At 48.3% G+C, this 27,905-nt stretch overlaps 8 protein-coding genes and 1 non-coding gene across 12 annotated transcripts; 5 read left to right on the top strand and 4 right to left on the bottom strand.

Moving 5' to 3' along the window:
* Positions 1-1,235: 1,235 nt before the first annotated feature.
* SPPG_04562 (uncharacterized protein) lies at positions 1,236-4,355 on the top strand (the record flags this gene model as incomplete). The annotated part of the gene is made up of 6 exons (XM_016752796.1): positions 1,236-1,294; positions 1,366-1,466; positions 1,533-1,567; positions 1,624-1,828; positions 1,888-2,294; positions 2,376-4,355. The coding sequence occupies 6 exons, from the start codon at positions 1,236-1,238 to the stop codon at positions 4,353-4,355; spliced, it is 2,787 nt and encodes a 928-aa protein (XP_016608266.1).
* SPPG_04563 lies at positions 1,970-6,131 on the bottom strand. Of its 2 annotated transcripts, none has more exons than XM_016752798.1 (5): positions 5,549-6,131; positions 5,121-5,486; positions 4,941-5,048; positions 4,590-4,879; positions 1,970-4,531 (listed from the first exon to the last, which is right to left on the bottom strand). In XM_016752798.1, the coding sequence occupies exons 1-5, from the start codon at positions 6,062-6,064 to the stop codon at positions 4,429-4,431; spliced, it is 1,383 nt and encodes a 460-aa protein (XP_016608268.1). In that variant the 5' UTR covers positions 6,065-6,131; the 3' UTR covers positions 1,970-4,428. The 2 variants fall into 2 exon arrangements, with proteins under 2 accessions (XP_016608268.1, XP_016608267.1); XM_016752797.1 differs by having other exon boundaries at positions 4,590-4,887.
* Positions 6,132-6,262: 131 nt separating this feature from the next.
* SPPG_04564 (uncharacterized protein) lies at positions 6,263-11,473 on the top strand. The gene is made up of 7 exons (XM_016752799.1): positions 6,263-7,044; positions 7,134-7,301; positions 7,401-7,965; positions 8,027-8,130; positions 8,477-8,706; positions 8,773-9,297; positions 9,356-11,473. Exons 1-7 carry the CDS (start codon positions 6,666-6,668, stop codon positions 11,294-11,296), a joined length of 3,912 nt encoding a protein of 1,303 aa, XP_016608269.1. The 5' UTR covers positions 6,263-6,665; the 3' UTR covers positions 11,297-11,473.
* Positions 11,474-11,528: 55 nt separating this feature from the next.
* On the top strand, positions 11,529-13,612 carry SPPG_04565. 2 transcript variants are annotated; one of them, XM_016752801.1, is made up of 6 exons: positions 11,529-11,644; positions 11,719-11,931; positions 11,996-12,325; positions 12,394-12,675; positions 12,746-12,956; positions 13,020-13,612. In XM_016752801.1, exons 2-6 carry the CDS (start codon positions 11,731-11,733, stop codon positions 13,532-13,534), a joined length of 1,539 nt encoding a protein of 512 aa, XP_016608271.1. In that variant the 5' UTR covers positions 11,529-11,644; positions 11,719-11,730; the 3' UTR covers positions 13,535-13,612. The 2 variants fall into 2 exon arrangements, with proteins under 2 accessions (XP_016608271.1, XP_016608270.1); XM_016752800.1 differs by having other exon boundaries at positions 11,999-12,325.
* A 247-nt stretch (positions 13,613-13,859) lies between these two features.
* On the bottom strand, positions 13,860-13,930 carry SPPG_10086. Its single transcript has one exon. It is a non-coding gene; the product is annotated as a tRNA-Gly (tRNA).
* Positions 13,931-14,948: 1,018 nt separating this feature from the next.
* SPPG_04566 (uncharacterized protein) lies at positions 14,949-16,982 on the top strand. Its single transcript, XM_016752802.1, has 3 exons — positions 14,949-16,533; positions 16,619-16,720; positions 16,790-16,982. The coding sequence occupies exons 1-3, from the start codon at positions 15,371-15,373 to the stop codon at positions 16,881-16,883; spliced, it is 1,359 nt and encodes a 452-aa protein (XP_016608272.1). The 5' UTR covers positions 14,949-15,370; the 3' UTR covers positions 16,884-16,982.
* Positions 16,983-17,954: 972 nt separating this feature from the next.
* On the bottom strand, positions 17,955-19,098 carry SPPG_04567 (uncharacterized protein; the record flags this gene model as incomplete). The annotated part of the gene is made up of 5 exons (XM_016752803.1): positions 19,051-19,098; positions 18,622-18,994; positions 18,354-18,550; positions 18,188-18,277; positions 17,955-18,125 (listed from the first exon to the last, which is right to left on the bottom strand). Exons 1-5 carry the CDS (start codon positions 19,075-19,077, stop codon positions 17,955-17,957), a joined length of 858 nt encoding a protein of 285 aa, XP_016608273.1. The 5' UTR covers positions 19,078-19,098.
* Positions 19,099-19,284: 186 nt separating this feature from the next.
* Positions 19,285-24,747, top strand: SPPG_04568 (the record flags this gene model as incomplete). 2 transcript variants are annotated; one of them, XM_016752805.1, is made up of 4 exons in its annotated part: positions 19,285-20,293; positions 20,357-23,615; positions 23,684-23,752; positions 23,804-24,747. In XM_016752805.1, the coding sequence occupies 4 exons, from the start codon at positions 19,285-19,287 to the stop codon at positions 24,606-24,608; spliced, it is 5,142 nt and encodes a 1,713-aa protein (XP_016608275.1). In that variant the 3' UTR covers positions 24,609-24,747. The 2 variants fall into 2 exon arrangements, with proteins under 2 accessions (XP_016608275.1, XP_016608274.1); XM_016752804.1 differs by lacking the exon at positions 23,804-24,747 and having other exon boundaries at positions 23,684-23,791.
* On the bottom strand, positions 24,691-27,817 carry SPPG_04569 (uncharacterized protein; the record flags this gene model as incomplete). The annotated part of the gene is made up of 7 exons (XM_016752806.1): positions 24,691-26,358; positions 26,428-26,848; positions 26,913-27,001; positions 27,069-27,169; positions 27,233-27,321; positions 27,389-27,469; positions 27,536-27,817. 7 exons carry the CDS (start codon positions 27,815-27,817, stop codon positions 24,776-24,778), a joined length of 2,646 nt encoding a protein of 881 aa, XP_016608276.1. The 3' UTR covers positions 24,691-24,775.
* Between the last annotated feature and the right edge of the window lie 88 nt (positions 27,818-27,905).

Consider the following 27,905-nt stretch of genomic DNA (forward strand, 5'->3'; position numbering starts at 1 on the left):
AAACACACATACAAGTACACCGCTTTTTGACATTTTTGCTGTTCTCCCCCCGCGCTCATCGCCATGCTTAGGCGGGTCCCCGTTCTCCCCAATTTCCACTGGATACGCCCCTCCATCCAACGTGGTTTCCCGTTTTCAACAACGGTGATGAGGTGATGCGGTTTACTTCATCGACATCCAATTTAGGATAAATGAGCATACTGAGTAAGCCACGCTGCTTACGCAAGCGACTGCTGTGTTCAACCAACATCCAAGGGTAAGAACTCACCTTCCTGCTTGCTCCTGGTTGGGAACTTGGACGACGGCAATTGGCGATCTCCTTGCTACCACTTGTCGCTATGAATCCTCCACCTTTGTCTTTGCAATGAGAATGGGCCATCGTAGTGTAAAGTGGCAACATGTGTCAAAAAGTTGCAATCTATTCAGGTTCTGCAATTTGAAATACGTGAGGGTTGCTGATGGCATCTGTGATCCTCAAGTAAGGGTGCAAATCAAAATATTGTTCTCATGCTATTGCATGGATAGCAATGAGAGACCCCCCAATGTCATCATCGCTGTGTGTGGTTGTTCAATGCAGTGGCTTTTGTGATCCGGCTAGAATCCATGCTACCACCTTGGAGCCGCTGTTAAATCGCATGTCCGCGGCCAGGCTGTCGAGTCCGGATGTTTTTTGGTCTTAGGGATCCAATCGAGGCTCATCACAGAGACAAGTGATGCCAGATCGAAAAGACCCCTACAGTTCTTGTTCTGCTTTGAATGCTCCCGCCCTTTGAGGGATGTAAATAATGCGGACGACCCGCCCTCAACCAAAGAAAGGTCTACATAAGTAGGCATGCGTGCATAGCACGGAAGGAACATCCCGCGGCAAGTGGGTGCATGTTATCTTTCTATTTCTCAGTGGAACATGGCTTTAATAATCCACTGGATGGGTGGGGTTGTCGTGGCCAGTTATATCGTCTCCTCAGCTGGCGCTTGGGTAGCACTTGAATTGACTCGCTTGCGCTCTAGTAATAGGTTTGTTGACTTGATGCCATACAAACAGGATTGTTTGAAATTATCACTCATCACAAAACTTGGTAGAGGATGGCAAAATTTGGTTTATCTCTTGTTGGCGAGCTTTGTCCTTGGTGGACTAGCCATTTTTACTATGCATGTACGTATCGTTAGCAGCTGATTCATCATTCGCCCATCAAGCAACCTGTAAACTGTTTTGAATTCTTGATTAGTTCATTGGCATGGCTGCCTTCAGACTCCAAAACACTGCAGCTTCTCCTCTCATCATGTTTGGTAAAGGGTAATGCTAGCGAGACCGTAAACATTTCCCGCGTTCCGATATTTAGGTTTATGGACTATTCCTTATCTCAGGCTGACCATTACGAGCATATTTATTCCAATGATTTCTGTTTTTGTTGGAATGTCCATTACCGGAGCCGCGGACAAACCGGCACTTTGGCGCATTGCACTTGGTAGGTCTTACTTTTCCTCATTCCGGCACTGCACGCAGAGTGACCTTGCTTTTACTCGACCTTTAGGAGGAGCATCAGCTGCCTTTGGGGTTCTCACGATGGTACGTGGTCGGGGGCCTTCAAGCTGGGTGAAAGTGACTTATCTTGTTCCTGCCAGCATTTTCTGGCAATGAAAGCGATGACCATTAACCTACGATGGAGACCTGGGATCATCGCACTTTCCAGTATCGTCGCCTGGCTCACGACTTCCGTCGCGTTGTTCACATTTTTCAAGCTAAGGCAATACTGGCAAACGAGCTGGCTGAAGCAGGTCGGATGCGCCATGCTTTTGGGGGGAGCAATAACCGCCACGCATTATCTAGGTCAGTCCGTTGCGCGGGTCCGACTAGAGTAGCTTTTTGGGCTAAACTGTCGATAACAGCCATGTACGCCGCTTTTTACCAAGATGGAGATGTCAGTGTCCCCTCAGCATCAAGCCTAACTCAATCCCAAGTTCTCAACATTGGAGCAGGCTTCTCAGTGGTCACGGGTCTTTTGCTAGCTGCGCTTGCAGCACGACGCATCCATGCGTTCTCGTACGGTGGCTCACAGCGTGGACAGCAACTGACATTGGCCTGCCTTTTACTCAACCGAGAGGGCCAAGTGCTTGTTGATATTGACGGGAAACTCCCTAACCGCCCTGTCACAGGAGAGTTTGATATAAGTCTCAAAAGCCCCCTCTCGCCCGCTCTACTATGGCTCTTGAAAGTCAGCTGTGCTTGGGGAAGATTGGGAAGGCTAGCCGCAGCGTTCCGCAAGAACTCGCGCAGGATTGAAAAACTCTTGACGGTGGGTAGCCTTTACGGATCCTCGCCGCACAAAGTGTCTCAGCTTGGTACAATGTTGCTGATACAAAAGCTTGTTCGCCAGACTCAGGATTATTCCTCCCCTGCGCAGACTGAAGGAAGTTCTACAAGTGGCAGTACTAGTACGCCTTCGTCGTTCCACCGACTTGCCCTCATTCACGCAGTAACAACACTTTCCACCATGCTCGGTATAAGATTTCAATTAATGGGAGCCTTGTACGATTGTCTGCTCGAAACTCAGGACGGATGGGTAGCGCTGATAGTGGACCAAGTTTCCCCGCATCGGGCAGATCTCTTGGCTGGCAAAGGGTTTCGGTGGTCGGATGTTGTGCATGTTCTCCCGCGTCTTGCGGCCGATTTGGGAGTAGAGCCCGAGCACACACAAAGTGTCATTGACGACATCCCTTCTTATGTGCATAATCACTTTAGTCCTATCCCGCGCGGGCAGCATGTTGGTTTAATGGTCGTGATATCCTCTTTACGAGGTTTAAGGATCATGGTTGCAGAGCGGAATCGGTCTTCTCTTCCTCTTATCCCAATATCGTCCGACGCGTTTAACGAGCTGAGAAAAAGTAGGGGTGATATGAGCCAGCTTCTGAAGACGTATGCTTCTCAGCAAGCGCAAGCGGAAGCCCAAGGGGAGCAGCCAGCGCCTGCCGTGGAAATACTGAATGCCTTGGGGCAGCTTGGGGTCGCCCATCCCTCTGAAGAGGGGAGTTTATCAGCCAAGCTGACCTCATTCAAGTCTTCCCGACTCCCCTTCTCGTCCTTGACATCCCCCAGCGATATTCTTTGTCTACGTCGCCACGCTGGTTTCAAGTTTAACGACAATGTAACGCCGGCTACATCCTCATCTGGGCTGCCACGTTCCCCTCTTTCACAGTCGGAGGGTAGTCATTCTGATACCGATTTCGATCAAAATTGGATAGCTCGCATCCCATTCGAATCGTATGTTTATTCCTCCGACTCCAACAGTGTTGACATTATTCTCTTTACATATCTCCAGCATCGCTTGGGAATTCCCTTCCTTCCACCTCCTGGGTTCAAAATGGTAGAATTGCAGACATTTGAAGCCACGCATTACTTTCGGTGTTTTCCTGAACGGCATGGGCGTGCACTTGCGCGAGAGACGGATAGCGATTTGGTGGGATTCGCACATGAACATCAGGTAGAGGGAGATACCGGAACGAAGGGCACAGGACAAGGGGGAGATAGAATGGCCACGGAGTCATCAGCGAATACAAACAAAGTCAGCTCATCCAAAGCCATTGAGAACCCGGATATGGTGGTAATTCACATCCAAGGCGAGAACGATCAATCCGGCAACCCATCGAGCGACCGAAATCCAATGTGTATGGCTCTTGCTGCTGAGGATGGAGGGCAAGCAATGCAGTCCGAAGGATCTAGCTACAAAATCATGGTTGCTCCGGAAAGCCATCCACGCAATACTGCCTGTGGCAACGCAGGCGATGCAGATGATTACGGAACGGACGTGTCTTTGAGCCGATCGTCCTCGTACGTAAAAGACTCTATACAAACCCTTCATCAAGAGCAGCAACCCCAGAGTAATGAAGAGGTGGCTCCAGGCTTTAGTCGGACAAACAAGCCCAGTTTCATATCCCTTCCACCCAGGTTGAATGCGCCAGAGTTTGCGAGCGACGTCCAAAGTTCTGTGAGAGCACCCCGGCACCTCAGTTCGCGATTTACGTTTCCTTCTCTGCAGGGCTCTGCTGACGGGAGTTTGAGCAGCTTACACTCAAAGCCGCCGAGCGTAGCCTCCCTTTCCCCATTCACGTGGCGTTATTCGTCCTACTTTCACACACATTCTCAAGAGGATGATGACGATCACCGCTTGCGGTACCAAACTGATGGCCTTGTGACCGGAGGTGCCTATGAGGACTTGGTTGCTGGTGGTGTCCCTGGCGCTACCGACGTGTGGGCAGCTATGAGATGGCTCAAAATATATTTGAGTAGTCAATCCGTGGGCGGGGGTTTTTCTGGACGCAGTGGAAAGCTGTTACATATCCAATCAGAGGAATCGTAGAAGAGTCTGATTGTAAAAATACTCTTACTCTCCTTTATCCTATACATATGGCAGAGTCTATCGACTTGCTTTCCTACTTTATCTTATCAAAGCATTTTGAGCAAAATGGCTTTACCTCTCTCATTTTAGCCATGCTATCAACCTGCGTCTTACAGGTAGAACATCGCAAGCAGGCCCTAGTAGAGACCTTCATCAGCAAAAAAAACCAGTTGATATAATCTGCTCCACATTTACCGATGCCATTTTGTATTCAGCGGACCAGGCACTTGATCAGACATGTACACGGCCTTGCCGCATGCAGGACACGTACTGGAACCGCCCAGGCTCTTTAATGCTTCATTGTCGCCAAGCTTCACGCCCCCGGGGCCGCGCAGTTCTTTAAGGCCCGCTTGATTGACGGTGAAACCTGGTGTGAAGGTTCTTGGACCGCCCTTCTTAAGGCAAGACTCGCAGGTTGGCCCGGACGGCGAATCCCCAAAGGGCCGTCCAGCGAGTGGGGTTTTACATGTGGTGCAGGTAAAGCACTGAAATCCTGTAATTGTCAAAGCAAGCACTCTGCGGAACTAAATTCGATTCACCGCTTACCTCACTGTGACACACGCTCCCATCCAGTTTAACAAAGCGACCAGAAACTGGCTTTCCACATCTAATACATTGTAGATTGGAGTTGGCACTAACCACCAGTACTCGGCACTAGCAGAAGACTACTGTTTGAGATAGGGTAGGTGGTATCAGCTAGACATGCCAAATGGAGAGGAATCTTACCTCGGGATGCCAGATTTTGCCTTCATCGACTATATATTTGCCATTGATGCCTTTTCCGCACTCGGAGCATGTGAAGCATGCTTCATGGAGTAGCTGCCCAGTCGGAAGTTGTATTCCTCCATGTCTGACCACCTCGAAACACTTATCACAGCGTACATGAAGGTCTGGAACGTCTTTCCTTTCGGCAAACTCTTTCAGAGCGGCACTGTTATCATCTACAGGCACTGTCTTTGGAGCTGGAGTGGGCGTTGCCTTGACAGCAGCAGATGGTCTCGCAGACTTGATCTTCTCATGACATGGACGACAACAAGGTTCTCCGTTGAAATCCAAAAAGGAGCCATCGATTACAGAATGGCAATTGAAGCACTAAGAGCGGATTCACATTGAGTTCCTATGAAGATCATACTTACAAAAAAGGATAAGCAAACCTTGAAACAGCTTGGATGATAATACTTGTTCAGTGCCTCAACACCCTGCCCAAAGATGACCTTGAAGCATTCAGCACAACTCTTGCCGGCATCAAAACATTCCTTGTGCCATATTCTCCCTTCCTGCGACACATATTCTTTTCCCAGCCCCAGAACTGGCCTCCGACACTTTTCGCAGTCTCCCTTTTTAAAGTGTTTCCCATAGCATGCTTCGCAGTACACATGCTCTCCGGCATGCGTCGGCCCGACAAATACGTCCTCATGCTTTGTTAGTTTTCGCCCGCATTCAATACATATTTCGTTCACGGAGGTATTCTCATCTCCAAGCATTTTCCTTAGTCCCTTCTCAACGCCCGCATTAAGACCGCTACTGAGATATGCATTTGAATAAATGTCCCCACGGTTATCTTTTGCCGACAGGCCGCTGTCAACTGCGTCGACAGCTTTTGTTCCACATGGGGCACAGACTCCGCTCGGTTCACGGACAATTTCGCCGCATTGCTTGCAGTATCCCATGCTAGTTGCTTAATGACAACACCTGGTCCTCCAAATGCGGGAATGGAGTAGAGTGTGGGGAAAAGCACGGAGCAAGTCGATTCCATAAGCGGCTTCTGGAAGCTTTTGTGCAAAGTCACTGTATTATTTTGCCATTAGAATGACTGTGCCATCTTTGGATGTTTGGTCATCCAAACGAACCCCTCATTTTTCCAGTTCAAAAAGCTTGTCTGGTTTGCTCGCGATTTGCTGCCTCCCGTCCTGGTGCCCTTTTATTTTTCCAAGCAGGCTATCCCACCATCAAGCGCCGGGTATACATACATTACTTGTCACGATCACCTTTTATTGCCGTACAGTTGTAAACATCTCCGTATCGTTATCTTGGGAACGGTGACAGTTTCAAATTCCCACTAGCGCAGTTCCTTGATCTCCAGCTCGCCGTGTGTCGTTTCCCCTTGCCATTTTTTACTCAACAAGAGCGCCCTGCTACTTGACGAAGGCTGTTTATGCTGGAGATTATCAGTGTGATATAGAGGCTGTGCAGATCACTGTCCGCAACTCCAGTTCAGTTACGGTATTGTTATTTCCTGCTGTTGAATCCAAGGGCCGTCCTACACTAGCAATGCTAGCGAATACGGACAGTCAGGAAGGTGCCAAATCCGTAGAATCAGTCCAACACCTCCAAGAACAGCCAAGAGAAAAAGAATCATCTCGATCACCGTCAAATCCGTCCGGCTTCCCCGCATTCTCTCTCCCGGCAGCTACCTCATCAATTCCAACGTGCAGCGTTACTCCATCAGAAACTTCCCTGTCAACATCAAATGACGGTATAACTTCGTTCGAAGACACGTTCAGTCAGTTTGTAGACTCCATGGCACCCCACCAAGGACCGGAAGACAGCGTGGAAGGGCATTCTGGTCACCTCGAAAACTCCGACCTTCCTGAAGTATTGAATATCAATCATATGGACTGGGAAGGTCAAGGGCTTCAGGATATTTTTGGTATGTAACTGGTCCAGAATCTGAGCTGCTAGCAATAAGTTTGCTACACTTCACCACGCACTGTACTTATCGGCGTTCACTGTCCATAGATCCTAATACCCTTCAGGCACCGGTTGACGGGGCAAACTCTTTGCGGCTGATGAATGATGTAGATTCTGGTTCGTCAAGAAGCATAGGTGATTTTACTTCACAACCTACCGATTCTGGCCAGAGTTTATCCTGGCCGACCGAACATGCTCTGTTGGACGAAATGTCAGGTATGCTACCACAATCGGGTTGCCACAGTTCTCATTGGGCCGCCCTTTGCGACGTGTAAACGATGGAGTACATACTGAATTTAATCCTTTTTTCTTCAGGATGCGAAGCCACTGACGCCTTTCCTCTGCAATCGTCTTTCGACGATTTCACCTTGTCCGGCTCATTACAACAGGAAAAGACCGGTGGTTCGGTTAATCAAGATACTAGTGCTTTTACTGCTGACACAAATGATGGGATGGGTAGTACTGCACCTGCCCACGAGATCGCACAGGACGATAGAGATGCTATGAGCGAGACGACCAACGGCGAAGTACTTATGTCCGCAGTAGAATCTTTTGCAAATAGTGCCGATGCTGCCGCAGACCGTCCTGTACCGCATGTGTCAGATGCTGATATGATTTCTAATGCCCCAACTGGTTTGTCGTCAAAGGCGCCGGCTTCTCAAGCCAATTCCACGCCCAGTACTCCAACAGTAGAAAGGCGTGTTACACGAGGAAAGGCTCCTGTAAATTATAAAGCACTATTGGATGGCCCTTCCATTACAAGCAAGCTCATACCACCAAAGAAACCGACGCATAATCAAGAAGGTGAAAGAGTTTATTGTATGTGTAGAGAACCAGATTATGGCAAATTCATGATTCAATGTGACAACTGCGAGGAGTGGTAAGTCGTAATTTGCAGAATCCCAATCTGTACTCTGAGTATTCACTCCATACCTTTGTAGGTTCCATGGAAAGTGCGTCGGTTTGACCAAGAAAGCTGGAGAAAAGCTGACAACGTATCACTGTCCGCTCTGTCAAGAATTGCTCGGCTCTGCCAATGCTTCTCGTAAGTACAACGTTTTTATTCTTTGGTGCAGTTTTCTTTTCTTTCTCGGGTTTGGAGAATGTGTGGGGCGGCCTATAGTAATGGAAGGAGGGACGCGGCTGGGTTTATGGTTCTACGTTTTCTTCAAGACATATACAAAACGAGTCTGCTGCATCAGATATGTTCATGTCGTTTGGCACTGGAACACACATGAGCAATCCGGACCAGGATGTTGCGACAGCACTAGTGACATCTTTAGGAAATCCCGTAGACCTGCATTCCGCCGTGTTTTGCTGCGAGTTTGTATCCCTCCATACCTATGAACGTGTATAACTCAGACTTCCCTGTCCTGGCTTTACCATAACAGAAACCAATGTCCAGTCCACGACAGCGCAGGCGATGAGTCCCAATGCTAGAGGGGGACGTCGGTCATCCGTTCTAGCTGTTATCCCTCGTCATAACCAAACCCACGCAATGCCAAGTAGCGTGAGCCATCAAAATAGCGCAAGTTCCGGAGTTCGATCAGCGACTGCTTCATCAACGCCAGCACGAAGAAAAGAACGATCTGTCGACGTGGATCGATTTTATCGTAGTAACGTCCGTACTCTTGACACAGTTATTTCCAAATTGCAGCAACCCACTTACCTTGTTTGCTGTGCACAGGCGTCCCCAGTTACTCAATCCATCAAGTGTTCATTTGGCCCGTGTACGAAGGCTCCTATACCAAACGCACATTTCTGCAGCGCAGATTGTGCAAGAAGTTTCGCTGGAACGGCCCCACCTCTGACGTGCTTAAATGTCGCATGCACCAATTCTTCTCAAAAGGGGTCAAGGTTCTGTGGGCAGGATTGCGAGAAACTCTATGCAGAACAGCAGGAAAGATTGATGATTGCGTCACGACAAGCTGCTGCTACGGCAGCAGAGAAGACCAGTCCAAAACCACCGCCTACACCGGCATGGATGAATGATCCAGTTCGGAAAATGGCACGGAAAAACTTTGAAGAAACCCTTAGCACGATTTTTACCGAGGCAAGGGAGCATCCAGAAGTTTATGGTGGCCTGCTTGATGAAAAGATTGACTTGGAGGATCCTAAAGCGTTTGCTGCCCAGTTGGAGACTGAGCTCTTTGATGCTTTAGCAACGCCTATTAAGGGAGATCCCAAAGGAACGTTAGAATGCGGTGCACCGGTAAGTCTTCGATTTCGAACAATAGTTATGTCTTCGGAAAACTTACCCCATATACCAGTATAAGAGCAAATACCGTTCTCTGCAATTCAATTTAAAAGATCAGCGTAATCTCCGTTTACGTCGAAGAGTTCTTTGCGGGGACGTCACCTTACACGAACTTGTTCGTCTTCCGCCGGAGGACCTGGGCAACGATGAGGTTAAAGCCGCTGCCGAGGAAATCCGCAGACGATCGCTACGAGATGCTCTCAGGGTAAACACAGATCAAATAAGCTATGTCAAAAAGACGCATAAAGGCGAGATCGAAGTTGTACGTCCTGTTGTACAAGGACCTGCCGGAGGTTCCATGAATTTAAGTACAGCCTCCATCGCACCAAAGTTAACAACGGATGAAGATACTCAGGTGGAAAAACCGTCACGCAGTGAGAGCCCACTGGTGGAGCAAAAGTCACCGGGATCCATCGAACATCTCGGCGACGTACAAAGCACCGAAGCAATGGATGTGTCCCGCGTGGAAGCAACGAGCACTGCTGAAAAGCGTAGCGGAAGTAACCAGCCGGAGGATGAGGAACGTGTGTCCAAGAAATTGAAGACTGGGGCCAAAGATGTTGTACCTGAAGATGAAAGCCCCAATGCGACACCCCCTGAGACGCCAAAGGCCGATGAGTACGATCCTTATGAACCGTATTATCCGGATTCCGACAATGATCCACCTCGCGAAGAGCTGGTCTTGGAGGGCGACGCAGCGGGTGAGGACTACGAGTACGATCCGGAAACGGCCGATTCAATGGAATTAGACATGCCCTTTGTTGGGTCTCCGCAACCTGATGTGGATCCGGATGCCACTGTTTGGCGCGGAAGAGTGCACATGCCACAGATTGGGAAATTTACAGGCACCTGCAAGCAAGTGTGTGGTCGGACTATCGGGGATGTGAAGACATGGGAAGACATCTTACCTGCAACAATCTCGATCGACGGACGTGTTGCAGTGGGCATGGTCGAAAAGTATTTACGAGAGCAGCGGTACAGTGGTGGAAAACAAGTGGTGGCGGTCGAATTTCGAGCGGGCGAAGATGAACCTTCATTAGCATCCCCAGACGATCAAAACGGATTTGGTGCTCTTTTTGACTACTTCCAGTCACGAAGCCGTCTTGCAGTTGTTGGACACCATTATGTCAGTATCAAAGATATGTATATTGTACCAATAGGGCGGAATGACTCTATTCCTGGCTTCATCCAGGAATTGGACGATTGCAGAGTAGAGCCAACTCCCAGGGATCGAGACATTCTCCTTGGAGTGATCATTCTGGCCAAAGGCTTCACTGGATCCGGCTCATCGAAGAGTAGCTCTGATTCTGCCGGACACGCTTTTAATGGAGCAAGGAAGAAGAGCGAAGAAACAAATTTAGAAAAGGTCCGACCACCAGAAATAATATCCTCGATTCCCGCTACGACGTCGATGCCAGCGATACTTCCGGCGGTGCAGCCCCTACTGGTGCCATCAGTCACTCCGTTAAACAAGCCAAGCTTGCTAGACACCTTGGCTCCACTCCCGAGTGGGCCAAGCACGACAGCGAACCCACCTCCATTGGCAGGCACCCAACCGCCAATGCAGCTATCACACGGCGTGGACACGACTTCCCTTCTAACAACCCTTCTTTCCAATCCAAACAACCTTGGTCTTGTCACCAACTTGTTATCACAGCTGACACAGCCAGGTACCAATTTACCCATGGGCAATCTCAATGTTGGTAATCTTTTGGGGGCGCTGAACGGTGGTCTAGGAGGTGTACCTCCACCCACCAGCTCGCAACAGCAAACGCAACACGCCGGACTTGGGGGATTACTAGGGTCTCTGGGGGGAGGATTAGGAGGATTTGGAATGCCACAGCAGCAGCCTAGTATTCCAGGACAACCAGCTTTGAACATTTTTGGACAAGGAGAGGAGCAAAGTCGGCTTGGGGGAAGGAATGGTAGACAATCACGATGGGATCGAAGATGATGAATTTTTCTGTTTTGGGCATGATGATCGTTGTTAATTGTAATATTGTTGTAGGAAAGTTTTTGTGTTGTCTCTGCTAATACTTGTTTGTAAATATGCGATATATAATATCTTTTTTTTGAATTCTAAAGTTAAAATCAGTTGTAGGATCAAAACGTATTGAAAAATGATTTAAAGTACACGTAAGTGATATTTCCAAGCCTCGCGTAGCTTTGACGTCAGGAAGGGTCGCTCTGACAAAACACAGTTGAAAGCTGCTTTTACAAACCCACTCTTGCTTGGCTTTTGTTTTTGAATTTGTTTGATATCTCATCTCACCTACGAAAGAAGCATCAATTTCATTTTCTGGTACAAACACTGGTGAATTAATACTGTTTACATGGTGAGGAAAGATACTCACCTCCTTTGGTTTCGGTTTGTAGAGAAATTTCACGATGAACGAATTACCGTTCCGCCACGTCGCCATTGTCGTCTTTGGAGCATCCGGCGATCTTGCCAAGAAAATGACCTACCCGGCCTTGTTTTCTCTCATGGCCAATAACATGCTCCCAAAGGATCGTACACATTTCATTGGCGCTGCAAGGTCAAAGTATAAAATGGAGGACTTTCATAAAAAGATTTCATCTGGAATTAAGGTGAGGTCTTTATAGGTCGATTGCTGGCATATGCTTGACAGTATCGCTAATCTTTCTCAACCAGCAGAGCTCTGACCAACAGGTCCTCTCCAAGTTCTTGGAGAAATGTCCCTATATCTCCCTCTCGGCTTATGACGATGGACCCTCTTACCAGCGTCTCGATTCAGAGATTGCAAAGCTTGAATCCCAGTCAACTGGGAGCGGCAAGAATCTGCGAGTTTACTATATTGCGCTTCCCCCTTCAGTCTTTGGGGATGTTTCTGAAAACTTGCGCAAATATGCCTGGCATAAGGAAGGTATCAATCGAATCATTGTAGAGAAGCCTTATGGAAAGGATTATCAAAGTGCCAAGGTGCTCTCCAACAAATTGGCAAGCTTGTTCACAGAAGAGGAGGTGTATATCCTTGTTACCGTCCGAGACGCGTACATGAATTTTTTAAATTAACTCTGTCGTCTGCATAGGTTTTCCGGATAGATCACTATCTTGGCAAAGACAGCGTGAAAAGCGTTTTACCGCTACGATTCGGTGCCAACCCGTTTCTTTCCTCTACCTGGTCCCGCGAGCACGTTCAATATGTGACAGTAAACTTTAAAGAAGCATTTGGTGCTGAAGGTCGCGGGGGTTACTTTGACGAGTTTGGAATTATCCGCGATGTCATGCAGAATCATTTGATGCAGTGGATTATATTGGCGGGGATGGAAAGACCAAATAGCTTGAGCGTCAAAGATATTCACCAAGCCAAAGTATGGTTTTTTACTTATTTTCGTGCTCCAGATGAACATCATGATATTCAAGTTCTTTTCTTCTTAACAGCTCAAATTCATTAACGATTGTCGGCCCGTCCGCCCGTCGGATGTGATTATCGGCCAATACACCGCTTCTTCAAAGGATCCCAATAAAAAGGCCTACAAGGACGATGAAACGGTCAAAAAGGATTCAAAAGCATCGACGTTTGCCACGGCAGTCTTATATATTGATAACGACAGGTGGAGGGATGTCCCCTTCGTGATCCGTTGCGGGAAAGGTACTGATCTCTGTTGACCCATCGAGACATGAGACAGATGCTAATTGGCTGTTCTCTGCTCAGCGCTGGATGAGACTCGTGCCGAACTCACTCTACACTACAAAACCCCACCGGATTCTCTGTTTCCTAGCGAGTCTGGACGCACTGGAACAACGTTTACCATTCGAGATCATCCAGAGAAATCTCACGTTCTTACTGCCACAACTAAGAAACCAGGACGAGGATTCACAGTTCTGAATGCTCCTTTATCGATTGACTTTAGCAATCCAAAATATACCGATTCGTACGTCCCAACCGCTTACGAGGTTCTTATTTACGATGCTGTTCGAGGCGATCATACCTGGTTTGTTCCTCGCGAGGAAGCAGAGGAGGCGTGGCGGGTATGGGACGATGCGATCAAAAATAGTGAGAGCCGCAATCCTCTCAAATATGAGTATGGGAGTGAGGGGCCGAAAGAGGAGAAAGATTTGTTGAAACAGTTGGGAGTTGAGTTTGAGACCGGTGAAGGACGTACTGTAGACGTAGCAAAAGTTATCGGAGACGGCGGAAGAGTTCAGACCTTTGCAAAGGAGCCGTAGCGCTCCATGTGATCGGCGGCACATTGTACATACATTCCTTTGTTTTCATTGCTATCAATAGGATCTTGCCAATGGATATTGCTTATTACACATATTGGAATATCAGCCGCCAATGTGCTGAACTTGAAAAAGAGACGAGCGATCGGCATTGATGGGTCTCTCAAAGAACGTAGCATCAAACTTCATCACTGGAGCCCGATCTGTCTCTCTGCTTCCTTTTTCAATAAGCGAGCGGCTTTGCGTGAACCGCAGAACTGAAAAGCAAAACAGGATCACCTTCCCAAAACTAAGACGGAATCAGAAAGAGAACTTTCACAAACGTGGATGCATTGGCCGAGAATCGAACTCGGGTCTACCGCGTGGCAGGCGGTAATTATGCCACTAAACCACCAATGCTGCTAAAATATAGAAAGACCATATAAACTCTAATGGAAAGACAACGAGAGTCCCTGAGCTTTCTGACTTGGATCCGTTTTTTCCAGGATAGCTTTTACGGGGCTTCCCCCAACCCTGTAAGCGCGCGGCGGCTTCAACCTCCCTTCAGGGATGTCCTGGGATCTAAATGATGATAAGACACACGGTCAACATCGCTCTGCGGGTGCAGAAAAGGCGATCTCGCGATTTGTCTTCTTTATAGAACTTGAACTGCCTTTAGTCGTAGGAAAGTGGAAAAATCTTGAATGATGGAAGCGGGCGTCATTGCAAACGTGTTCATCGTTTTAGGAGTATTAGGTACTATGATCTTTACCTGCGTGCATTCTTTCACGCGCAAGCAGTTTGGTTAGAAAGGAACACATCATGGGATCAACAGTAGGCAAGCGCTTTTGGAATATTAGCCTAAACCTAAGCGGAATCGACGCCCAATAGGCAACGCAACGCCTTGATACCAATATTAAGTTTCATGCTTCTTTCAAGGCGGGATACATGCCGCCCTCCTTTTCACTTTTGGGCGACGGGGTTGCAAAAAGGGGCCGTTGAATGACCGTCGATTGGGGCGATCAGCAAACCTCCCTTTACCGCTGATGAAAAGCGGGTCCGAGTCTTTCCGTCTCTTGTTTCAAGAAAATGACATACCTGATGTTCATATGCGAACCACAACGGTGCAGACACGCAGCATTTAAAGAAAGACATTGCAAACGTGAGGATGGTAAATGCATGGGGATTTATCAAAGAAGATGCGCATGTTTTTTGGCCCCAAATCAGTAAAGCCACTGCCGATGACGATTTCAAAAGGACGACACTCAAAACAAGCCCTGCCCGAAGGCAGGTGACCCTTTTCAACTCGACGCTAATTGGGGGGTTTCTGTGATTCAAGACCGCACGATGGCGTTGGAATTTGGCATCGAAAGCCCTGACCGAAGGGGCTCTTTTATAGAACCCTTCAACTCCACGCCCTTTCAAGTCATTGGATTCAGAAACGGTCAATCTCGCTTTGCAAGATACGAGGTCTCGGTTTTGTTGGATCCTCGCTACGGAAAATCATCCCTGTCCACGGTAAAGCAGATCTCAAACCCCCGTCCTCATCTGCAAGCCATGCATCAACTGCTGGCTGCATCGTTGGCAGCAATTGCAAAGCCAAGACAAAAGAAAAAAAGAAAAAAAAGACAATAATAAATGCAAGGGGTCCAGGGTTGAATTCAGTCTACTAATAAGTTAAAAGCAAAAGAAAACGGAAACTGCCGACGACTACTTTCATATCCCCGGCTTGTCTAAATCCATGTCCTCGTTCATTTAACTCCTACCGTATCCTTTGCCACTTTTGAACTTCTTAACCTTTTAGTTCTTTGCCACAAACATCTCGTCGTTTTTGCTTCGTGCAAAAATCCGCTATAAGCAATGTTGGGGCAGCTCCACAATACACGGCTCGACGTCAACCTTCTCTGTGACTGTCTGGATGGCGCCCAGCCTACCCCATTGTCCAAGCTGCATCGGCATACACACGCTTACGATGACATCTTGGCTGTGTCGCCCTACGCCCATTTGGTCAGCGACGGCCACTTTTTAGATCCGGGTCACGTCGCCATGGAATACGGTTCAATGCCTTGTTTGCCGGACTATGCTTTACGGTACCAATCTACAGGCGGGCTCCACGCCCTGTCCCCCGCAATTGCGCATGGCGGTCATTGCAACCACCTCGACTGCCGCCAACGAACGCCTCCGAATAGCTCGAATGTGGCGTGCTCCTTTGCGCCAGAAAGCATGTCCTCATCTCCTTTCCACCAACTTCGGTCCTTTTCGTCCCCGGACCAAGAGAATGCTCGTCTGGCGATGACATTTTCCGGTTCTTCTGAGACGCAGACCAACGTGGGCGCCTTTTTTCCAACTCTTGACCCACTCTTTAGCAGTACGGTTGATGGCTCTGTGTCAGATGGAGGTTACCACTGCCTCGACGGCGCTTTTGTTTCCCCTCCATCTCTGAGCCCCGATCCGTCACTGTTGCCGCTTCCATTTAGTACCTTTCCCAGAGTAGTTCATGTACCGAATGATTTGGATTCATCTTCGGGTATGTTCTCCCTCGGCGAGTCTCCACGCGATAACCAATCATCGTTTCCCTACCCATCGAGCTGTAGTCAGCCATCGCAATCGGGACATGATGAGAATCCTTGGCTCTCTCCGGTCACAGCCGGGCTCGCTACTGCTCCCGACGAAGCTGGCATCAGTTTGCCTTTGGCATCCGTCTCGCCTCCCATAACCCCTGCCACTGTTTCGCCATCGTTGATTAGACGTCCAAACCACGCATCACGTTCACCCAAGGAATGTCGCTCTCCCTTGCAGAATTTTCCAGAGATGGTGTCGCCAGTCCAGAATCTCAAACTCGGTCGAAGGCGACGAAGAGTAACTCCCTCATCACCACAGACCGATGTGGAAGAAGTCAAAGGATTCCCATGCCCTCACTGCCCTGCCGTATTTACACAGCGCTCGCAGCTGAGAAATCATTCCTCGGCACATTCTGGAAAGCCCTGGGAATGCTCGTATTGTCCCCAGCGATTCAGCAGAAAGTGAGTAATTCCTGATGCGGTGTCACCTGGTTCTTCGGGCACCAGAACCGCGCGACTGACATCCAATGGCGATGCTCCTTTTAAGATACGAGAAAGTCCGCCATGAGAGGTCAAAGCACCTTCATATCAAGCCGTACGCGTGCGACATCTGCAACAAGCGCTTCAGCAGGACTGATGCTCTGGCCAGGTGTGTACTTTTTGATGCAATCGTATCGAGTGAGGATGGTTTACCAAACTCTTCTTTCGACGGTTTCAGACACATGCTCGTTGAACAACGAGCTGTAATCAAGCGCGGTGGCTCGGATGAAGACGACGAAGCCGTATTTTCCAAAGAGGATTCGGATGGTTAATCAGTTTAGACTTTTCTTGGAGAGAACTTGCGCTTCAAAGCGTTTGTTTAGATTGGCAGGATTACACGTGTAAATTATAGAATGCATCCTTTAAGCACGACCCAATCATCCAGATATAGGTTTGCCTGAACAATGTCATCGCCAAAAGTCTTTGCATCTCGATCCTCCCGAGATTCTCAGTCATATGTCCTGGTGTCCTTCGTTGCAAATGCATTGTGTCATTTCTGGGTCGTCATGTTGACTGCTCTCCAGATCTGCCAACTTTTGACGATTAGGCCCTTAAGGGCATCTTGTTCGTGATTTCCATGCTCCTTTGGGCGTAAGATCACGCTAGAATGCTACTGCTGGCATCTTCGATTATCCGGCATGATGCATTTTGTGTTGTGCCGAGCCTTCTTGGGAGGTTTCCGTTGGTCTGCTGCTGCTGCAAAATAAAACCAACTCATCGTCCTTTCCAGCAACGTCCAGTCTCCAGAAGCCTATCCGACGTTGTCCCATCTCGCTTGTCCAGACCCGTGGGAAAATGATAAACAAATGATTCCACCATGGACGCGTTTACATAATCTTGACTCGCGCGCCATGCGAGGGGAACGAACGCACGCCAGGAGGTCTGCCAGGAGGTGGAAACGACGACGATGATTGGGCCTTCATGGCGTGCTCAGAAGAATGACGTACGCAGATAGGAATCTTCCGCCGAGAATTTCCGATTGCAAAAAAAAGCGCAGTCCCCAGGGTTATAAAAAGGCGACGTTTCTCGCCTCCCCCCTTCTCTTTACTCGTCTTCTCCACTTGTCTTCTTTGGTTGAAAAGGACTGACTGTCGCGATGGCGGAGCGGCGGCCACAACTCACCGCGGTGGGGGTGTCTCTTGGCTCCGGCCGGAGGAGGGCCTTGAAAAAAGAAAAAGAGCTTGTCTCTTACAAAAAAAGGATGAAATAAAGGATGAAACTTGACAATCATTGATGCTTTGGCACTTGGTTTATTACGCAAAGCCGACGCTCGTTTCTTGATGAGATTTCAAATGCCTGGTGATCCAGATATTCTGGGCTTTAAACACTCTACAGTCATAGAGTCAGTGCACATGGTGGCCAAGATGGGCAGCTAATGCTGTACTGACCGACTTTGCCATAACTCGTATCCAGTCATCCGGCCCAATTTCACCGTCTCCATCGTTGTCGCATTCTGCTAGCATCATTTGCAATTCTTCGTCTGTGAGATCCTCCCCCAGATCTTTTGCGACACGCTTGATATGCCAAATGTTTACACCATGTAATTGTCAACTCCCATAGATATATTGCCACTCACTTTTAGTTCCCGTAACCCGACTCTGCCTCTGGCGTCAGTGTCGAAAATTCGGAAAGCTTCAAGAATGTTTTCACGACTATCTTTTTCGGCCTGATTGGGTAGAATCAACTGAGCCCGTGAAACTTCTCAATCCACACGAAACGGTTTTCACATTATGCTTTCTTACCAGCTTTATGGCCATCAATTGCAGAAACTCTTCCAAATTCAGGGTAGGAGAGCCGTCTACATCGAAGAGAGCAACCAACCTTTCCACTTCTCCTGGCGCAGGGTGGAACCCGAGGGCACGCATTAGGATTTTAAGTTCTTTCACGTCAATTGTACCCGAGCCGTCCGTATCAAACAAATTGAACACCTCTCGTATCTCTATTGTGTTATAGATTGTTAGCTTGTTGATTGATGATGCTCCCATATCTGCCAAGGAAGGGATAGGTGACCTTGCTTTTGAGCTGGCGATAGATCTACGCGTTTCCTCGTGGAGGTCGTAGGCATGATGCTTTTCCTCCTCTCATAGATCTTGGATGTTACAGGCTTGTGTTGAAGAACATTTTCCTGTATGTCATTGACCACATCCTCTGATTCATCATCTTCTCGATCTTCCCCTCCCTCATTGAAGGCAAAGGAGACAGTCTTTTCCCTTGCCCCGACATTTTGCTCGGGACCGGTCACAGGAGGGGCTAATGGAGGTCCTGTGCTTAGGCGTGGAGCACCAGCTAGACCCACCGAAGGTCTCCGCTGTGTCACTGACAGCCGACGGGGGATACTAAAGCTTCCTCTTCTGGATGATGACAGCAAGTCGGACGGCGCAACCTATGTTGAATGAATCAGTTCCAGAGATGCAGAAGATAAAGAGGAATGTAATGCACCTCTTCGCCGTTCATTCTCGACGGCATGTATGGTTGTGTGGAAGTCGGATCGTACCGCTGTGATGGGTTGGATTTTCATGAGCGGTGGAGCTTACTATATCAGCTCACGTAAGCACGTTAGGGTTCCTTGATCCTGCAATCGGATGCTCCGTTGTTTGTTTTCAGGCCATGACCTGCCCAAAATTGTATCATGTCCGAGCCAGAGTAATTGATATGTAGCTCTGATGGGTGACAATGAAGCCAGCATTGGAAGGGAAAGCGTTACATGGGACTCCCATTGCCGTCGGATCTACATCTGGAGAATTGAGGTCCTCGGAGGTGAAAAGGATCAAAGGAGCCAAGTCCTTAGGAAGTATAAGCAGTCTACATTCGACAGATAGATTTGAAAGCACAAATCGTCTACATGGAAAAGGAGGGGGATCATCAAGATCTGTACGAAGTGTGTCGCGCGACTCACTTTCTGAAAACATCCCTAGAACTCCTTCACGAGGTCGATTGACCAAAAGCAGAAGAGAGTTAAGCCAATCAACATCGAAGAGCAATTTAGGCTCGCAAACAGAGAGATCTACTTCAAAGGGCAATTTATATAATGCAGGCCAGCGCTCAAAATCACGAGATAAGCTACTGAAGGCTGTTAGGGTTACTAGTACTGCCATATCCCTCCGTAAAGGATACCAGCAACAGAAAGGTCAAAAATCAGAGGAGGAACAGAAACCGAATTCCTCTTTGACGGAAGCAGACTCGGAATCTAAAGCTGTACCGCCAGCAACGCTATACGTCCCAATCGGCAAGTTTCTCAGCTCGGTCAATGACATTCAAAGTGTTCTGCGCTCAGTGAGCGCTACCTTCTCGGAAATCTCTCGCTCTCATCAGCGTTTGGCTGAGTGGCGTCCGACTTGGCCAAACTTGGATGACATTAAGGCTGGCAAAGTTCCCATGATGGTGCAAGATAATGCAGCTTCCCCGCCTGTCAACACAGAAGAACTCACCATTTCTGAAAAGGATATTGATGAGCATGTTCATAGTCAGGAGGATGTAGCATCTTCCTTTACCGGCGAGATTCAAGAAGCACCGGTACTACCTAGTAGCATTGATAGGTTATCGGACGGTCATGTTAGGGCGTCAACCCACGGCGATAATATCCTTGCACCAGATGTTGAGAGGGAGAGCTCAGCAACGAGTACCGTGGAAGAGCAACGCGGTAGTGGCACGTATGCTAATCCTTTGGAGATGAGAAGTTCCGGTAAGCCAACCAAAGACTTCCAGTTTCCTTACCGTTCCGGTTTTAACAGTGTTTTCAAACCAGCAATAGTGCAGTCGGAAGAGCGGCTACATCTGAGCTACGAAAGTCCTGGTGGGAAAGTTCATTCGGTGCTGGCTCCAATTATATATAGTGAGGGTACGGCAGGAAAGGAACTCTACCCTAAGGACAGAGAAATAGCAGAAATGGACGCGGCCCCTGGGCAGAGCGACACGGCACCGCATGAACGCTTTTCGAAAAAGCTGCAAGGGTTACAGGGTTCATCTGCATCAAGCAGTCAGCGGGAAGAATCCAATATCACGGAAAGGATTTCAATAGAACGTCCCGTTGGAAAGCAATTGTCTGGTTTGGACGATAGGGAAATCTTTGAGGCCGTGCGAGCACCTGATGCTGCACAAGATGAAATCTACCATGCGAGTGGCTTTCCAGATAACAGGATGGACGAGGAATATCTGAAACCAATGCTTCCACTCACGCCAAATAACGATGTATCTCGAAGTTTCGGCGAGGAGATTAGGTCAAAGGATGAACTAAAAAACCTGGATCATCCTTCAACCAGTTGCGGAGAACTGCCACTGCATCGCCCTAAGAGTGCTTCCTCGACACTATTTGAGAGGAAGTTCCCTTTTGAACCACGATTGTCTGTATCAGACGTGGTTCGTAAAAGCGAGCCGATGTTGGCAGTTTCTGAAGGGAACCTTCACCATTTGCGAGGCATTCAAGGTAAAACAAAGGCAATGAGCGCACAGCCTGTGAATTCACGCCTTTCCGAGCGGCAATCGTCCAGCGCCTCTAATTTAAATCGACAGCATTCGGCGCCTACAGGAGAGCGAAAGCAATGGCGTAGTGTGTCGGTAGAGATTAACTCAGGGTCGAGACCGGTACCACCACTCTCGCCATCCACTCCACAACCATGGGAGGATGATGATGAGATGCCGAGTGCAAGAGCCCAAAGGCGTGAGCGAGAGAGAGACTTATACGGTCCAAAATCTGGCAAACAAGTGGATTCTAATGAACGAGTGGAGAAAATGCCGGAAACATTACTTGTTCAGGAGGATGAACATCAAGATCGCAAGGACGACGTGACATGTATCTCAGAAGATGCGCAGCAAATTTTAAGAAGTAAAGAATTTATCGTTCGGAGTGGCAAGGCTCCAAAGAGGTCCCTTAGCTTGGGAACTGAACTATTCTCCAAGAAAAGGTCTGCATATTCAATTTCCACTGCGGTAAAACGTGAAATACCATCCAGTCGTCCATCGAGTGCGAAAGAAATTCTGCCACAAGTTCTCAGAAAAAGTCGTACAAATATTACCACCACTGATTGCGAGGTCAAAACTGCAACTACTGTCAATCTCCAAGTAGATCTTCAAGAGAAGCATGTCGGAGTCGTCGCCTCGCCACTGAGCAGCAGACCGTCCACTACACATCGTCCAGTCTCAGCAAAGTCCAATCATGCCACAGAAGATGATGTCGAACATCTTGATGGACAATTATTTGCTCAACTGATCAAGGAAGCTATATCTACCGAAAGAAAAAACTCCCTACCGAATGCAATGAATGAGGGAAGACGTCCAAAGAGCGCCTGGAAGTGCTCACCACAGGGCCAGACTAGCCAATTGCCCTCTCTTTCTCGACCGCAGACAGCCATGTCATCTGTGTCTCATTCACATCCGTCTACATCAGTCGTGGACGTGAATAAACAATATGAATATGTGCAGAGCGCCCGTCCTTGTTCTGCTCTTTGTCTCCGACCAGGCGCATCCCTGCTGAAGGATTTGATGTGGACTCATAAGCTATTCGTCTCCAACGGAGAGCCCACTGAGGAGTTGTTTGGCATGGAGACTGAAGATATTATTTTCGAAGAGTTTCACCCTCCAACCCAACAGCGCCGTCCTACTATTGCATCAACACAGACAACAGCAGCGCAGACGCAAGATGCTCCTCCCCAAGCGGCTGTTTTGCAGACGAGCACATTGGAAGCAGATGGTTGTGAGACGGCTTCGTTGATAGAGAGACTGCAACTGCTCCGTCTGCAATTAGATGGAAAGAATGAGCACATGCAGAAAAAATCGAAACGCCCCGCCTCCGCATTGTCGGTATGGTCGCTGGAGAATCGGGTCCCACTAGACTCTTCGCTAAGGACATCCTCCGCGCGTGCACGGGCATCATCTCCCCATCATCTCAGACCTACATCCGCAGTCGAGCATTATCACGATGCTGGCGTCTGGATATCTGATGAGTTCCCTTTAATGGAGTCGCCTGCAATGTGGGAAGACAAGGATGCGTTGGCCAGAATGTATTCGCAGATTGCGTCAATGCGCGAACAGGGGGAATACTCGGCGCCTTCCCAGCGGACCGTGCTCTCCAATTCTGTACGCGGGCCCTTCAAAGGCCTGCGCACGGAACTGAATCCCACATTGATTGTAGTAGACGATTCCATGATACACGTTCCTGCTGAAAGCCGGACGCACTCTCGTTGTGCCTCTGCTCACCACCCGACGGGTACTGTCGTCGCAACGTCTCATGGGTGGGCTGTTGAAACTGGCGACTTTGATTGCGAATCCATTCTTCTGGATGATGATATTGGGGATTTGGACGCTGCTACCTTAGCCGAAGCAGTTACGAGCATTCCTCGACGTTCACCAAGTCCCCGAGGCAGACCACGATCGCAAACCCCAACAAGGGAAGGCCATTCGTCTGAGATGGTGGAGGGTTGGTTCGTTCGTAACATGAGGAAGGAGGATCTGCCACAACAACAAGTCCAAACACCGAGGCACACCGAAGTACTGTCGGTAATGATACCAGAGACAGAATCGGAAAACCCCAATGTTTTGATACAGAGTGAAGAACCGAAACAAGCATCTGACACAGACACTAATGAATGCACTGGAAAGGAAACTGAATCCACTATACCCGTAGCCCGTATCAGAAAAAAGAAAAAGCGAAAGAAGAGATCTATTCGGCGCAAGAAACCGGACAATGCTACTTCATCGCCCGCAATTACAGCAAAGCGGGTACGGAAATCCAGAGACCATACGTCCTTGGAAAATAAAGCAGTACTTGGATCTGTCGCAATAGAAGAACAAGTCGTCAATGACGGAGAAGCTCAACAGACCAATCTGAACGCCTCTCTTGCTGTACCCGATACGAACACGGACAATGTTGTGGAAAATGAAGACAGTTTGTCCGGCCAGAGACTTGAAGAGGCGATGGAAATTAAAGTCAAGTATCGCCCACCGCAAAATGTCGATGCTGTTATACGGTCAATCATACGGATTGACAACCACGTCAAGCATTTGCAAAGGTGGGGGATGAGCTACGATTTAACTGTACTGGTTGCCACTATCCTTACTTACTGTGGAATCTTGGCAGATGTCTCCGAGCGTACCACAATGTGATCCAATACCGACTTTATCTTCAAATGATTCGCTACGTTCAGAGGTGAGGCTATCTGACGATACTTCAACTATTTGTCACCAATGATTCATCTAGAGCGTACCGGGGACATCGAGTCCGCTTGCAATACCTCCGCTGTCTGCAGCTGAAACGCAGTGGAAGAAATATGGTGCTGGCAATGAAGCAGCTGGAACGAATAGACGAAGGTGCCATTATTCGTGACAATGGAGAATACCAGCGTCCTGCTGCCAATATGAGCCGGAATTCGTTCCATTCTGGATCGGATATCTCCGAAATTCCGAGTATATCGTCCAGTTTCCCTTCTGGCATGAGCTTTGAAAATTCAATGTCCAATCTCAACCCTCTCCGCCATCGTATTTTGGTAATTGTTCGCCGAAGAAAAAACATGGACATATGGTTGAGGAAAAGAGATATGTTATTGGAGAGGAGGGTTGTTTGGGGAAAGTGCAAAGCCATTTGCGATGCGCTACGCGCGTCTTATGGACATTGGTTTGATCTCTTGGCTCGTGGAGGACCGTCAGTACTCTTGTTTGGGACATTTGTTCCCGGGGAGGAAGAATTTCCTTTCGAAAACGTTCAAGTTGAATTTCAACCCTCCTCTGATATCGCAAGTACGCCATCTGGGGGTCGAAGTCGCCGACCTAGTTCTGTCTCCGCCGATCCTAGATTATCTCGTCGTACGAGCATGGCGCCAACAATTCCGGAAGTGGGCTCACGGCGTCCCAGTAGCTTTGGGGGACTTCCCCAGGCTGCCACCACCAAGCGGGCGCGTCGAAGTACGCTGGCTAACCCGATAGAAGCTGCCATGACCAGATTAACGATGCACTTGACCCTAGAAAGTGTTATCGAGGTTATGGATGTGGTCTCTGGCACGTCTTAGGCGGCCAGCGACATATCGTCAGGGCCGGTGATGCGCGGTGGAAGCGATGTGAATGTCATCTGTGTGCTATATGTACTTTAGTCTTAACATAAATCAATACCTATTAAACATGTAAATACATAGGATCTTGTGATCAGGTACAGTTTTGGCCGAGACAGACATCTCATCTACTCAGCTATGAATGACTTTCTCCACGTATCCAGACCCTTTCTAATCTCTTCATTTCTTTTACTTAGCTCTACCCGCAGCTGTTTTAACTCAGCGCGAAGCTGGCAGAGCTCCTCAGGGTTTTCTATTTGGGATTCTATTGCATGTTCCAGCATAAATGTCATGCCGGCAAAGTCATCGCCAAAGAATTTTTGGAGTTTGCTGAGTTGCTTTCTCTTTTTTGTTCTCTCTACTTCAGAACCCATGTCCTCTTCAGAACTTCCCGGGTGTGGGCTTTCGTCAAATGCTGCCATTTTTTCCATCAAATCCACGACGCCGTTCTCGTTCTGGATGAACATGCTGAGTCCTCGGATGGCCCTCTGGTGAGAACTCGCTGCAGAGTGCGGATCAAAGAGGGGATTTCCGGCGACTAAATTACTGGGTGGAACCTTGCCAAACACTCGCTCTAATTTGCTGTTTCTCCTCACATGCTCTTGGCGCACTTCTGGTGATAGAGTAACTGGTGACTTTGGCCTCACGGATGATGCGGCATCGTTTACGGTTGCTGCCGGCAAACCCTCGCCTAAAAGTGCCAGAAGCTTTTGTACCCTCTTCCTACGACGAGATCTATCATTGTCTTCCAGCAATTCAGAGCCACGTGTAATGGAGTGATTACTTTCTTGAGAACTCAGATGACAGTTCGTTGCCGTCTTGCTATGTAATCGCACTTTGGAACCGTCGGCTGAAGCAACTGCCGTTTCGCTTCGCGCTTTCCTCTCCGAAAGCTGTACACCTGCAGATGTAACGTCTGTTTTTGATGCTAGTAGCAATGAGTCGATGCTGTAAGATCTTCTTCGGAGTAGCGGGTTTGGACAAAGAACCTCGCCTATAGGCGTTCCAAGTACCGCCTTGATTTTCAGTTTTTGTTTCACTAGCCGCTTTTTCTCAGTTGGATCCAGCTCATTCTGATTTCGGCGAGGTAGTGGTGGGGTATATGAATGAATAGTGTGACTACGAGTCCGACCGGTGATTTTGCGTTCGTTCCCTTGAAGGCTGGCAACAGAATCCTGACGTGTTGCCAGATTCTGTGCCTTTAGCTGCGGCTTTGGTAAGTTTTCTCCAAAAAAGTTGTGTAGTTTTGAAAATCTACGCTTCTTGAATATGCTTTCAGGAACAATCGCTTCCTCCGGGTTTTCCTGCTTTGCATCTTCAACCTCTTCATGCCCTAACTCGACTCGCGGATTTGCTTTCGCCAACTGTCGGTGGATTTGATCTCCAGAGGGGCGAGCACCAAAGAACTTTGTCAATTTCTTGTCTTTGTTTATTCTGCTCTTACGCTTGGCAGCTGACGCGTATTGCGCGTCACGAAAGTACGTTGCAGGGGTACTCATGTGAGGAAAATAGTGTCGCAGGATTACTGTCAAGACTTGCACCTGAAAAGGCATCGAGCCATCGCTGGGTGGAAAAAAGGAGGTGAATGTATTCTGGTTTTGAAGTGCTGGGTTTTCCAACGTTGAAATCAGCTGCTGAACCAACTCCCAATCTGGAGGAGCCATTTCAAAATAGGATGCGTGAAGAAACCCCATTTTATAACCTGGTCCACCTGGATTTTAAAAGTTCCTGGGATCAGGCCTCGGTCATATGGACGAACATCGAGAGCGTAGCACTGTACCAGCTAGTCTTTGCTCATTATACTCCATGTACAGCTGATGCTTTACGAACCTTCCAAAGCTTTGCCCTTTCAAAGAATTGTAAACCATTTCTTGGCACTCGTCAAACGTTGCCCTTGTCACTGCGGCCATTGATCTCGTAACGTCCAACTTTGCTTGTGGTCGAAGATTGACAGGGAGAGGACATCCGTCGTTAATATATGTCATGAAAATATAACGGCCGTAAGGACCAACATATTCCAGAGGCACATCTTGCAATATCTCCACATCAATCCAAAATAGCAATTTTTCCAGGGTATGGTCTGATGCACAGAACTGAACAAATCGCTCCAAACCAACTTTGTGGTGCAAAACGTTTTGTAGCTTTTCGTCCATTGATAAATGCTTTGTGCGCGTCTTGGCAGTTTCAAAATTGCGGGCATGCTGGTTCCATGTAGAGGTCAGCTCACAACCGTTGATAGTAGGAAGTCACAGAGACGTTTCCTACATGTGTCGAAGGTCTTCGTTCGGTTGGACCAATCGTTTGCTTGGTATCTGCTACTGCCTCCACATTGTCGGCTGGCTCGGCTTGCTCACCTGGAGAATATACATTGCGAAATCGATCAGCAGTTCTTGATCTGCGCGCTCTCCCAGCCTGGCTTACATTCCGTTACTGTCATTACATGAACATCCTCGTCGTGTCCTAGAACGTCCTCGATGCGATCGCTAAAGTTCAGGGCAATCATATTCGTATCGTACAAAAGGCTAAAAAGCCAAAGGTAAGTTCCTGGTTATGGTTAAACATCAAACAGTTCGCGCGAGGAGTACCAGCATTCAAATGGTGTCAAATCCAAGTCACCATCTGACGATTCTAAGGCTCTCGCAAATAGCTCGACTTCGATACGCTGGGCCAGGTCCTTTTCAATATGCAAACATCCATGTGAATCCACATTACGCAATTCCTAACAACAAACTGGTGTTTACTTCAATAGTCTCCTGGGCATCGACGATGACCGTCAGTGGCTCTGCGGAAGAGATGATATGAAGGCGAATAAATCTGTTGAGCTGTGCGGACATGCGTTCGATTAGCATTTGGCTGCCAAGTGAAGACATGTAAATTGCATCCCGTACATGCTCCACTAGGCGACTATACCGCTTTTCTGCTACCGCACTTGCGCGAAACTGCCACCGTGCTCCTGTGCCGGAATAATAGCTCCAGCGTTCACCTTGCAGCCAGTCATTATTAACGTCAAGAAGATCGCCTATGAGTTCTTTTCCTCTCCCAGAATCTTTTGTTGCTTTCAAGTTCTCCGTTTTGTGGTGGGCTAAACTGTCTCTCGATGTTTTTTGCTTTGCAAAGTCTGGCAATGGACTGACACTCTCCAAACTCCTGGCTCGTCTGCTCTTTGTCATCTCTCAAACTGCAGACACACAGTCAAACTGCCGGTACAACGTGCCCTACCAATTCAGAAACAAGTAAGTAAGGATAGATAATGGCCAT

Source organism: Spizellomyces punctatus, assembly GCF_000182565.1.
Source record: "Spizellomyces punctatus DAOM BR117 chromosome Unknown supercont1.7, whole genome shotgun sequence".
NCBI lineage: Eukaryota > Fungi > Chytridiomycota > Chytridiomycetes > Spizellomycetales > Spizellomycetaceae > Spizellomyces > Spizellomyces punctatus.